Genomic DNA, 13112 nt, shown 5'->3' on the forward strand with positions numbered 1-13112 from the left:
TATCTTTTTAACAAGGGAACAGAAAATTTTTAATAGTGGTTACCTCAGATTATAGGAGATACGGAGGGAGACAAGAGAAGGAGTTGTAGTAATGGTTAAGTTATTGTCAATGTTCTAGTTCTTAAAGATTTGGTAACGGATTCGAGAATGTTCACACTTTCGGGTCATGAATAGAAGTCTTGAGCCAGGCGTTACAGTTAATCCTACTGTGTATATCTGCGTTCCACCTGGGTTGGAGGATAAATCAAGGGTTCGAGGGAAAAAAGCCTCCTGGAGTCCAAAAGTGAAGTCTGAACTGCATCCCCCTGCATGGGTTTCCATTTCACCACCTTAGACTGAAGTCAAGGACGAGGCCACATGGGAGCGGTAGAGAAAAGTTTACTACTACCATAAAAAACTCTGAGAACTTTAAGACCGGGACGAAAATACCCGGGAAATGGAGTCCGAGCGCCTGAGGAAACCCGAAGACTTCTGGGAATCGCAGTCCAAAACCCGCCAGTCTCCTACTGCGCAGCCTCAAAAGTCTCCGTGGAAGGAAGCCTTGAGAGACAGTGCAGCGCCGTCCTTCCACCGGAAGTGTCCGATCGGAACCAGCCCTGCGGGAGAGGTGAGTCCGGGTCCGGGGACCCAGGTGTCTGGCCCTTTGTCCCCTCCAAACACCCAGTCCCTATCATGTTCCCTTCGGAAATGCAGCAGCCCCGTGGCGCTCTGGACCCGAGACCTCAGAGGAATCCCAAGGAAAGGTGGAACTAGGGTTGGCCTTGGGAGAGCTTTCTCGCCCGCCTATTTCGGGAGGGAAATGAAGGTTTCCATGGTTACCCCCGCCGCGCGTGACGTCATCGTTGAGGGCTGCGGGGCGTGGTTTGGGGGGCGGCGAGCTGTTTGGTTCTCCGATTCCAGGGTAACTGGTAAGAGAAGTGGATTGACCCAGTCGAGACGGAAGGGGAAGGGGGATTTCTGTTTCAGAAGAAACTGCCCCAGGGTCTGTCCCCGACTCCTGCTTTTCATGGGAGAAGTAACCCGCCTTTGAGTAGGAAAAGTAGGGTCGGTCAGCCCGGCATCCTCGTGAAATTTCCTCACACAGTAAATATTTAATGAGTTATTTCTTGTGTACCGGGGATGCCGTGAAACCTGTACTGAACCCCTGCCCTCTTTCTAGAGTTCAAAACAGGACATCACAGCAGGTAGTTGTAAGACTGGAAAGTGCCTCAATATGAGAAAGACAAGGTGCTGTGGGAGCCTTTCTCAGCAAGTACTTTGAATTCCCTCCTCTACTCTGTGACCTTTTGGATTTCCCCTAACTCCTATCCCTCCTCCAACAAAACTCTTCCTCTTCCTCTCTATCCCAACATAAACTCCGGGGACCTACTCCTCCAACCAGAACCCTACACTTTTCCGAACTTCCACCTTTCCCAATGTAACTAATTACTCCTTACTGTCTGTTGGAATAGCATTTGTTTACATCCTGCTTACGTTTTTTGGTAACTCTTCTCCAACCCGATGGTCGTAAAGCATTGGATTCTCCATAAATATTTATTATCTTGAGGTTAGTAAGACATTTGACACCTGGCTTTAGGGAAAATATATCAAATCAAATTATCTTGAGAACAAATAGTTTTATCTAGAGTTTTGAACTGTTTTAAGTGGATGAGAAGTGATTAGACACCTGGAGACAGAACTTTCAGCTATCTGAGGAGATGACATGTAGAATCAGTTACTTAGCATGAATTTTTTTTTTTTTTTTTTTTTTTGCCTTTTTAGGGCCTAACCCTCAGCATATGGAAATTTCCCAGGCTAGGGGTTAAATGGGAGCTACAGCTGCCCACCTACACCCCAGCCACAGCAACACAGGATCTGAGCCACAACTGTGACCTATACCACAGCTCACCACATCGCCAGCTCCTTAACCCACTGAGGGAGGCCAAGGATGGAACCTAGCATCCTCATGGATTCTAGTCGAGTTCGTTACCACTGAGCCTCAAGAAGAACTGCAAGCATGATAATTTAAATTTAAGCTAGCAGTTACGGATTCTGTAGCCTACTTCAATGCTATCTTCCTATGCTAAATGAGATAATGCCCATAAAGTATTAGGACACTATCTAGTAAGCACTTAACACATCTAGGAAACATAAGAAGAAATTAGATCTCTATCAAAAGAATGTCCCAAGAAATTATGCAGGATTAAGACTGATATACCATAGGTCTAACCCCCATTTTCCTTTTCTATCATTGCTAAATTTTGTTCTTACTTATACCCACTCAAACTCTGTTTTCTAAGGTTCAGTCTGAGCCTGTGATCTTCATTTCATACTCTTGGAAAATTATCCTCAATACTTATCTTCAACTTCCTTTTCCATGGATCTTATCTAAATTCATATTTATGTTCCTAGCTCCTTTCTATTAAAATATCTCAATATTTGTTGAAATGGGAGTTCCAGTGGTGGTTCACTGGTAATGAACCCAACTAGGATCCATGAGGACACAGGTTAAATCCCTGGCCTCACTCAGTGGGTTAAGGATCCAGTGATTCCATGAGCTGTGGAGAGGCCAGCACTGCAGCTCCCATTCCACCCTTAGCCTGGGAACTTCCCTATGCCATGGGTGCAGCCCTATAAAAAGATTTTTAAAAAATTTTTGAAAATGTTTTTCTAAATGGATGTCTCATTATCATTTAAAATCCAGAGAGTTCCCTTGTGTCTCAGTGGGTTAAGGATTGGGGTTGTCACTGCTGTGACTCTGGTTACAATTGTGGCACAAACTCAGTCCCTGGCCTGGGAACTTCCTCATGCCACAGGTATGGCAAAAAAATTAAATTAAATTAAATTAAATACAGAATATCCAAAACACAAAGCATCTCAAATTTCCTAATTACTGCTTTAATTCAGTAAATCAACAAGTATAAGAACTTAATAAATATTAATAATGCTTGGTCCTTAGCCTCATGGAGCACCAGTCCATTGATGAAAAAAAATAGCCAAACAACTAAAACTAACACAAGGTGATAAGTGTTATATCTACAGATATTACATGTTAGGAACTGTAGGAACTCAGAGTTGAGCTGAATTCCATATCAGAAGTAGTGGAATTCTTAGTCACTCTGATTACCCTGCAAGCTGGTCTCACCATCAATCTGCTGTTCATTGTCACTTCCTCAACTCTTCATTGTCCCTTCTTTTTTGCCTTTCTAGGTCTTTCTCATCCTTTATTGTCCAGGACTGAGCCACCTATAGGGACCACCTATAGGAAATATTTGCACACAAATGTACATATTCTCTCCCTACCTAAGAACAGTTAAGATATTCAGTGGCTCCACTCTACAATTCATTTAGTACTTTAGCTTTCAACATTTATCAGACATTTTCAGACCTCCTTCTGTGGTACAACAGGATCAGCAGCTTCTTGGAGCACTAGGACATGGGTTCAATCCCTGGCCCACACAGTGGGTTAAGGATCGGGCATTGCCACAGCTGTGGCTTAGTATAAGGATGTGGCTTGGATCTAATCCACATGCCACAGAGTGACCAAAAAAAAAAAATGTTTTCAATGTGTGTGTCATGTAAAACACGTGATGTTATTTCATTGTTTTGTATCCATCTGTGTTTGATGTTACGTCTTTCCAACTATTTTGCAAACTCAAACACTATTCTTAAAATTCCTAATGACTATACATCAGAATATAAAAAATCCAGGCACACCCCATACTAATCAGGTCAGAATCTCCAGGGGCAGGGCTAGGGAATCTTTTTTTAACAAAGTTCCCACATGACAGTCAGGCAATGAGCCCACCTCTGAAGTCTGAATTCAGACTTTCTTGGAAACCACTGCTCTATAACTTCTAACCCAGTGCTTTCCTTGTGTTAAGATTCTTAATAAAGTACATGTCTGTGCAACAGTCAGTAATCAGATTGGTGAGATGTTTAGTAGAAGGACCTGAAATATTTGCATTTTGCTATTGTCCTCGAGAGCTTTACATCTGAATTCCTTTATTCAGTTTTTCAGTTCAAAAACCAGACTAGGAGTTCCCGTTGTGGCGCAGTGGTTAACTAGGAACCACAAGGTTGCAGGTTTGGTCCCTGTCCCTTCTCAGTGGGTTAAGGATCCAGCGTTGCCGTGAGCTGTGGGGTAGGTTGCAGACGTGGCTCAGATCCTATGTTGCTGTGGCTCTGGCGTAGGCCAGTGGCTACAGCTCCGGTTCCACCCCTAGCCTGGGAACCTCCATATGCCGACGGAGAGCGGCCCAAGAAATGGCAAAAAGACAAAACAAACAAACAAACAAAAAACCGGACTAACCTTTCCCAAGTGCTGATAAGGCTTGAGGAACTGATAAAAGACTCACTAAAAAACTGATCAGCAAGTCTTGGTGCAGGTTTATTATACTTTTTGGTGATATGAGAGGCCTCAATGTCCAGGACATGGACTGAGCCATGTAACTAGGAAGGCAAAGGAGGAACTCTGTTACCAGCTAGTTACACTGGCTGAAATTGATAATCTCTGGCTTTCAAGAAAACTTGCCCCATTTTGTTACTTAAGAGGCTTATAATTGATCCTAACATTGCAAGCTTGTCTTACAAGTGTCTATCATCACACTTGCATGAGTATAGTAGATTCTTTACATTTTTTTTTCACAGTGTGGTCCATCCTAGAAGTGAACAATATATTAATTTCCACAAACAATATTTGTCAGGTCGTTCTGCTCATAAGCTTTCTGTGGCTCCCCAGCACCAAAAGATAAACTCTGAATTCATGAACTTGACATTTGAGGCGTTCTTCAGTAGGGCCTTTGTCTATCATTTTTTTTACAAATCTACTGACTTTTTGCTTTCCCATTTCTGTGTTCTACCATGAAGCTTCCTTGCTTATAATTTCCTATTTCTCTCTCTCTCTCACATCCTAGTCAAAGCCTATCCATTTGTCAGAAGCTAGTTTTTAATTAGGCTTTTCCTCACCATTGCAACCGAATGTGCCCTTTTCCATCTCCAGCTTTATAAAGCATTTTTTCATTCTTCTCTTTTGGCCATTATTTTATGACTAAAATAGTATAATTGCATATGACAACATTTAGTATTGCCTTATATTTATAGTGTCTTATACTTAGTATTTGTAATTTAAATTACCTTTTTAAAAGTAAACTTTAAGCTATTTTTAGGTCGAAATTATGTAATAGTTGTATTCCACAAAGCAGGTATGTCAGTGCTTTTACACATAGTAAGTGCGCAGTAAATTTTTGTATAATGGACAATGACTATTTCTATGATGTGATCTTTCATCTTCCTAGACAGCAATAGTAATTTTTTTTTAATCCCTCAGGAGAGCTTTTGAAACTAAAAAAGGCCCTTCACAGAGCAGAAGTGGGGTTCTGATGATACATTTTATCTCAAGATGACAACAGAATCAACGAAAGCTGCATCTCAGGACCTTCAGCAGGATGAAGGACTTCTGATAGTGAAGATAGAAGAGGAAGATATGGTCTGGAGGCAGGACACTTGCTTACAGAGAAGTGATCCCCTCAGGCAGGAGCTGTGCCGGCGGCTGTTCAGGCAGTTCTGCTACCAGGACTCCGCTGGACCCCGTGAGGCACTGAGCCGGCTCCGAGAGCTCTGCTGTCAGTGGCTGAAGCCAGAAACCCATACTAAGGAGCAGATCCTGGAGCTGCTGGTTCTGGAGCAGTTCCTGACCATCCTGCCAGGGGATCTACAGGCTTGGGTACGTGAACATTACCCAGAGAGTGGAGAGGAAGCAGTGACCATCCTGGAAGATCTAGAGAGAGGCACTGATGAAGCAGTACTCCAGGTACAAAGGGAATGGGAGGTCTAAGCCTTCCAGGATGGATGGAGCCCCACAAAGGGAGAAAAGGGCCTGAGATAGAATAGCCAGTGAGATTTGTAGGAACTCTGAGTTCAGTATGCATTTGTGTCTCCTTTCCTCTCTGTTTGGTACCATAGTACGTGTTACAATTAAGTCAGACTTAATTCTTTCTTTTGTATTACCACAGGAGGTTCTCTTTTGAGGGGGAAGATGTTTGAGTCAACAAAGATTCTCTCATAAGCCCATATGTACTTTGTTTTTCTCAGGTTCCAGTCCATGGACATGGCCAGGAAATATTCAGGAGAAAAGTGGCACCTCCTGGACCAGGACTTAGTGTCCAGTTTGAGCCAGTGGACCCCAAAACCCTTCATGGTTCTTCAGAACCTCAGCTCCTGCTGGACTGTGGTAAGGGGCAGTATTCTATGTGGTTCATGTCACTGAAGAACTGAGACAGTGAATCTCCCTTCCCAGACTAGTCTTAGCAACTGTAAATGGTCCTTTCCTTTATTACTTAATGAGAAGTAGAGAACTTTTTTCCTGTGCGTCATGGGCCAACTAAAACAAGAGAGAGAGAACTCTGTTTCTTACCCTGAATGTCTCTATTTTTTTTCTTTTGTTCTTTATTCAGAATATTTCCAGAGTTCCCATCATGGCTCAGCAGAAGCGAATCTGATGAGCATCCATGAGGATGCAGGTTCAATCCCTGGCCTCGCTCAGTGGGTTAAGGATCCAGCATTGACGTGAGCTGTGGTGTAGGTCACAGACGCAGCTCCAACCTGGCATTGCTATGGCTGTGGTGTAGGCCAGGGGCTACAGCTCCAATTCAACCCCTAGCCTGGGAACCTCCAAATGCCTTAGTTTGGCCCTAAAAAGACCAAAAAAAAAAATTTTTTTCCAAAACATGGGATGTTTTCATGTTATGAGAAAATTAAAGGAAAGAAAATGAATAAGTTAAGAAAATGTCAGGGAATGAGAAAAGGAGCAAAAGGGGAAGAAACACATGCACAGAAGCAAAACATGTTAATAGATAAACACATACAGTCATAGAGAAAAAAACAAATATGTTGCTGGACTCAGGAAGAGAATATAATTCATACATAGAGAGAACAAGATCCATATTGTTACTTTTTCTATTTTACCTTTGGTCTTACAAAGCTCTCTTAATGCTTTTATTAAAACTTGGCCATTCTTGTGATGCCTACCTCCATAGAATCCTCACTGCTGTTCTGAAACTTACAGTTTTAAAAGTTCATGGACTCAAAATCAATTTAGGTGCGAGTGGTCCCCAAAATAAACTCAAAAGTAAATTACAATAATTTTTTAAATTACCCAAGTTCTGCTTTCAAGTTTGTTCTAGAAACATTTCCATCCACCCCATCTAAAACTGTAAATTTTCCCCAGCCTAAGACCAGCATTGCCTAACCCCCTTTCCTATCCTAGCTTATTCTAAACAAAGGAAACCCTATAACAGAGGGAAGCTGCTTGATTCCAGCATAGTATAGAGTCATGAGCACGATATAGACTGATGAGCTAGGAGATAGGAATTGTGAGGACTAGATCATAAATGGGTCCTGAAAGCCAGTCTGAAGAGCTCAGATGTGTTGTAGAAGAGATTACACATTTCTGAGTAGGATGTAAGAGGATGACAGGGTTTAATGACAGCTAGCCTAGTAAGGGTATTTAGGATGACTAGAAAGAATAGATCAGAGTTTAAACAGAAAAGAGGCTATTACAGTTATCTAAATAGGAAGTGGTTTGGTTCTATAGTAACAGAAGTGGAAAGAAAGAGATATATATATGGGACATTTAGAAGAAAATGGTGACAGAATTTGATTATCCATGGAAGATGAAGAAAAAATGGAAGGATGGATTGGATGGATAGATGGATGGAGGTTTTCCCTCCACATACACATACCTCAGAGTTATTTATAGCTTTACTTTTTTCAGTGCATCTATGTTCCCATCTGCTTTCTTTAAGATGGTGCCTCCCTTTCACCCTCTACCACTAGAAATGTATCATAGACCCAAACTATGTCACATTACATAGTTCTTTCTCCTTACTTTGTCCCCATCCCCCACCAGCCCACATTCTTGCTGGTGATGATCCTCTGCCTAATCTTTTCTATTGTATCTGCTCATCCTCAGATGTCTGTTTCCTCTCCCTACCAACCACTGTGTACACCACTTGCTTTTAGTAATTTTTCTTTCTTTTGTGTCCTTTTCCATCTCTCATCTCATTGAAAGATCACATTTTTAACTATCTTGAGTGTAACTCAAATTTTTCTTCTCTTCCAGTTCAGCAGACAGGTATTTGCCTCTTTCTTTTTTTTTTTTTAATGAATAAAATGCAATTTATTGAGTCCAAAATAATACATTCTTTACAAATTATTTTAAAATTGCTCTTTGAGGAAGTTTATTTATTTTATTTTATTTTATTTTATTTTCCCACTGTACAGCAAGGGGATCAAGTTATCCTTACATGTATACATTTTTTTTCTCCACCCTTTGTTTTCTTGCAACATGAGTATCTAGACATAGTTCTCACCTCTTTCTTTTTTCATCATTATTTTAGATAATGAGAGTGAAAACAATGGATCCATGCCAAAGCTGGACATTTATGAAAAAATGGAATCACAGAGAATTATATCAGGAAGAATTTCAGGATTTGTGTCAGAAGGATCTGCTGAGCCTCAAGACATCTGTAAATCTGCAGGCAGGATAAAGAGGCAATGGGAAAAAGAATCAGGGGAGTCTCGGAGACCATCATCTGCTCAGGATGGAGGTTTTAGTAAAATCCTCACCCACAAAAATATACTTACAGGTGAAATAATAAGCCATGTTGGATGTGAGAGAAGCTCAAATCTAAACTCAAATGAATTTACACACCAGAAATCTTGTAAGTACAGTACTCATGACCAAAGTTTCAAATGGAATTCAGATTTTATTAAGCATCAAAGAATTTGTGCTGGAGAAAAAATTCACCAATATGGAAAATCTCTCAAGAACCCAAACCTTACAAAACATGCAGCAGTTTTCAGTGGAGAGAAAACCCATCAGTGTAATGAATGTGGAAAAGCTTTCAGACACAGCTCAAAACTTATTAGGCATCAGAGAATCCACACTGGGGAGAGACCCTATGAATGTAATGAGTGTGGGAAAGGCTTTGGGGGGAGTTCAGATCTTATTAGACACCAGAGAATTCACACAGGAGAAAGACCCTTTGAATGCAAAGAATGTGGTAGAGCATTTAGCCTGAACTCACATCTTATCCTGCATCAGAGAATTCACACCAGAGAGAAACCCTATGAATGTAGTGAATGTGGGAAAACCTTCAGAGTGAGCTCACACCTTATTCGACACCTGAGAATTCATACTGGAGAGAAACCCTATGAATGCAGTGAGTGTGGGAGAGCCTTCAGTCAGAGCTCTCATCTTAGTCAACATCAGAGAATTCACAAGAGGGAAAACCTATTAATGTAAAGGACTTAAAACTCATATGGAAATGCCGAGGAAATAGTAAAACATGAAAAACATCGAATAAAAAATAAATATTGGGTGGGATGCATGCCAAAAGACCAATGTCTCTTTATTCTCTCCCATCTTCAGTTTACTGTTCTGCATATGGTCTTCACTTCTCTGTGTCTGCTTTCTGTGAGACTGGAAATGTGCCTGTTTTATTGACTGCTAAAGTCAAACCAGAAGAGCAGAATTTGGGGGAAGCTAATAAATAGGTTGGTCTATGGCAATAAAAATAGAAAAAACAGGACTCTCTTGGTAAATAACCACAATTACAGTGTAGGGGAAAGAAGATTGAGGTAAAAAGATTGATCCTCAACCCTAGTTAATGATTCTTAAGAAGAGGAGGTAGGCTGAACCCAGGAATGTATTAGTTTGAGCAGTATACTGCAAAACAGTGCTTTAGGAATATTCCTTTTAAAAATGAAGACAAAACTAAATTAGACAGTCACATCAAACAAGAGGACATATATGTAGGCCAAAATCTATGTCCAGAGATCACGCCAGGAAGTAAAAATAACGAGAAGATTATTCAAGGCAAGAAGACATAATCCAGAAATTCAAATAAAACAGGAGAGGAATTAGGCAAATTAGGCAAGAGATTAAGAGATGAGGAGAGGTGTTCAAATTAAACTAAATCTTAGGATTTGAAGGAGATAGACACAGTAGTACAACTAGTATTTTGCTGTCAAATGTGCTGGTGGGATTTTTCACACCTTCCTGGGGTGGGTGGATAGAGATTTTTCTGGGGAGCTCTTCTTGACAGAATTGGAGTTCTCTAGCTACGGACAACTGTGGAAGAGGGCCAAGGGAATTAGTACTAAAAATACAGGTCCTGAAGCTTTATTCATTGCCACTAGCTGCTCCTCTCTTTAGAAATGACCAGGAGGAGAGTGCAGAAAAAATCAGTATCTAAGAGAAGAGTAGAGAGGAATCTACAAGTTGGAACTCTACCAGTGATTTCAGGGTATAAAGGTGAGTCCTGCTCTACTTGTTTTACTTGTTTGATGAGGTACATTTTCAGTAATGAGAGAAATAAAAACTTTATGGCCTAAATATTCCACAGTATATAATGCTTTTACATGAAAACTCTTCTAACTAGAAATAGGACCTCCATACTAGAAGTATGATAATCTGATGTACAAAATTTTCCACTGAGAGGCTTTATTAAAAATGTTTTAGCATTGGAGCTCCTACTGTGACACAATGGGATCAGTAGCATCTTGGGAGCACTGGGGCTCAGGTTTAAGCCTCAGCCAGACACAATGGGTTTAGGATCCAGTGTTGCCACCACTGCAGCTTAAGTCTCCACTGCAGCTCAGATCTGATCTCTGGCCGTGGAGTTCTGTATGCCGTGGGGCTGCCAAAAAATGAGGGGGAAAAAGGTCTTAGCATTTGAACTAGAACTGTCCTGATGGGATATAAATAATCCAATATATTTATTTTTTAAGGTAATGTTAAACCCATAGTTGCTTTGACAGGTATTGTGCAAATACAACCTATGTCATGATTGTACAAGTGCTATTATTTTTCCCATTTTATAGTTGAGAAAACAGGTGTAAAGTATCCTGCTCAAGAACACGTAGAAAATGATGGAACCAAGATATAAATACACATACTATTCCAGGGCCCTGATTCTTAATCCTTAACTAAAGTTACTGACAGTTAACTATGTCACTGACAGTTGTACTACAGGACATAAAATCAGAAAAGACAGTACTGGTACAAGACAACTTTAAAGTCTGGGGGAAGGGGGTTGAATATCACCCTTTTGGAAAGCTAGTTGGCCACACATATCAAAATCATGGTGGCAGTAGGGACCTGGTAGTCCAGGCAACGACTTTTCCCTGGAGGCTCCAAGAGACCATCACCAAAGCATCTTCCTAGAAAGGCCTGGAAGTGGCTGCTGTGCCTGGGGTTAGCGGGTACCTTCCCATGTGCTTGAGTGACATGTGGGCCCCCAGGCATTGCACAGGGTTTTGCCTGCAATTCCCGTCTCTAACTTTCCTCAGGGCTGCTGCTGAGGTTTAAGAAGAGCATTCCAGAGATGCAGGTGGCAGCTACAGGAAGGGGCTGATTTAGGATTACCTCCCCTCACAACACACTGCACCACTGTAGACTGAAAACAAATGCACAACCTAAGAATTGAGAATTATGTTTTATTCCATGAACTTTCTGAGGACTTCAGCCCAGAAGGCAGTCTCTCAGTTCTGAGGGAATGCTCCAAAGAGGTAAGGGAGAAGTCGGGATATAAAGGATTTTTTGTAACAAAAACCAGGTAGTTGAACTATCAAAAGATTAATGTTAATTTAAAAAAAAAAGCATATCTCAAGTTAATGAATTTAGTGCTTTTCTGGAGTTCCTATTGTGGCTCAGCGGTAACTAACCTGACTAGTGTCTGTGGGGTTGCAGGTTCTATCCCTGGCCTCGCTCAGTGGGTTAAGGATCCAATGTTGCTGTGAGCTGTGGTGTAGGTTGTGGATGAAGCTCGGATCCCGAGTTGCTGTGGCTGTGGCTGTGGTGTAGGCAGGCAGCTGAAGCTCTGATTCAACCCCTGGCCCAGGAACTTCCATATGCCACAGTTGCAGCCCTAAAAATAAGATGAATTTAGTGCTTTTCTATATATGGGAAAATGCAAGAATCTGGGCTTACTGAAATCATTCCTACCCATATGGCAGGTGACATTCTTAGTCCAAAACACACGTATGCACCCACGCGTGCGTGTACACACACACACACACACACACACACACACACACACACACACACACGGGTCAAGAAAGAGAGCAGAGAAAAAACCCCTTCCTTTCCTTAAGTTCTCCTCTCCCCTCCAGGGTGCTGGCTATAGCAAGCTCTGTCTCCCAGAGACACTGGCAGAGGAGCTCTGTGACAGGGGAATGTAAAATCACATGCAATCACTCAGACCTGTTTATGTTGCCAGTGAACCTCTGGACACAGTTCCATCACCTGTCATGATCAGTAGTCTTATCTATAGATTTATTTGCAGTGGAGCACACCTGAATGTTTGGTTTGGTATTTTAATTTCATTCCTTTGTGGTCAAGCTTCACATTGTTTCTGTATTATTAATCATTATTTGTCTTTCTTAGTTTGTGCTTTCTGCCATATGTTGCAAAATTCACCAGAATTGTCAGTTTTCCTTTTGCATTAATATTTTAGTGATTCACTCAGTGAGTTTCAAGATGACTAGTCTTCTTTAACTTCAGTTAAAATATTCAATAACATTTGGCATTTCTCTAGGTAAGTAACGATTTGCCTTAGGAATGACCCCAAAAAATCACACACCCCCCAAGGACAATCCCCTTGAGGTAGAGACTGCCATATACCCCAACCCATGAAGTAATAGTTTACTCAAACGGTGATAGCCCATATTTGCTGCAGCCTTGGCTTGTAAATTTCAATGGGAATTGCAAACTCTCCAGACAGTAAAAGAGGAGAACATTTAGGACCATAAATATGGGAAGAATCCCAACAATCAAGAGGTAGCTGCTAGTCAGAACTGCAGCCATTTCTGCTCCTTGGAGACACCTGGACCTTGTGAGCTCTGATCCAGCTCTGGGAACTTTGCCATCAATGGTTGATGCCACACCAGGGAACAAACAGGTCCTGGAGCTGCTGGTGCTGAAGCAGTTCCTGACCATCCTACCCGAGGAGCTCCAGGCCTGGATGTTAAAGCAGCAGCCAAAGAATGACAAGGAGGCAATGTTGGAGGATTTGACGGAAGAACTGATAAAACAGGACAGTAAGTGTGATCAAATGGGGGAATGTTAG

The 13112-nt window shown here is 41.5% G+C and overlaps 1 protein-coding gene across 3 annotated transcripts; it reads left to right on the forward strand.

Moving 5' to 3' along the window:
- Positions 512-10378, forward strand: ZNF165 (zinc finger protein 165). Of its 3 annotated transcripts, none has more exons than XM_005665673.3 (4): positions 512-607; positions 5309-5791; positions 6073-6211; positions 8379-10378. In XM_005665673.3, exons 2-4 carry the CDS (start codon positions 5381-5383, stop codon positions 9284-9286), a joined length of 1458 nt encoding a protein of 485 aa, XP_005665730.1. In that variant the 5' UTR covers positions 512-607; positions 5309-5380; the 3' UTR covers positions 9287-10378. The 3 variants fall into 3 exon arrangements, with proteins under 3 accessions (XP_005665730.1, XP_005665729.1, XP_020955469.1); XM_005665672.3 differs by lacking the exon at positions 512-607 and adding an exon at positions 616-908 and having other exon boundaries at positions 8379-9381; XM_021099810.1 differs by lacking the exon at positions 512-607 and adding an exon at positions 637-743 and having other exon boundaries at positions 8379-9381.

Source organism: Sus scrofa, chromosome 7 (genome assembly GCF_000003025.6).
Source record: "Sus scrofa isolate TJ Tabasco breed Duroc chromosome 7, Sscrofa11.1, whole genome shotgun sequence".
NCBI lineage: Eukaryota > Metazoa > Chordata > Mammalia > Artiodactyla > Suidae > Sus > Sus scrofa.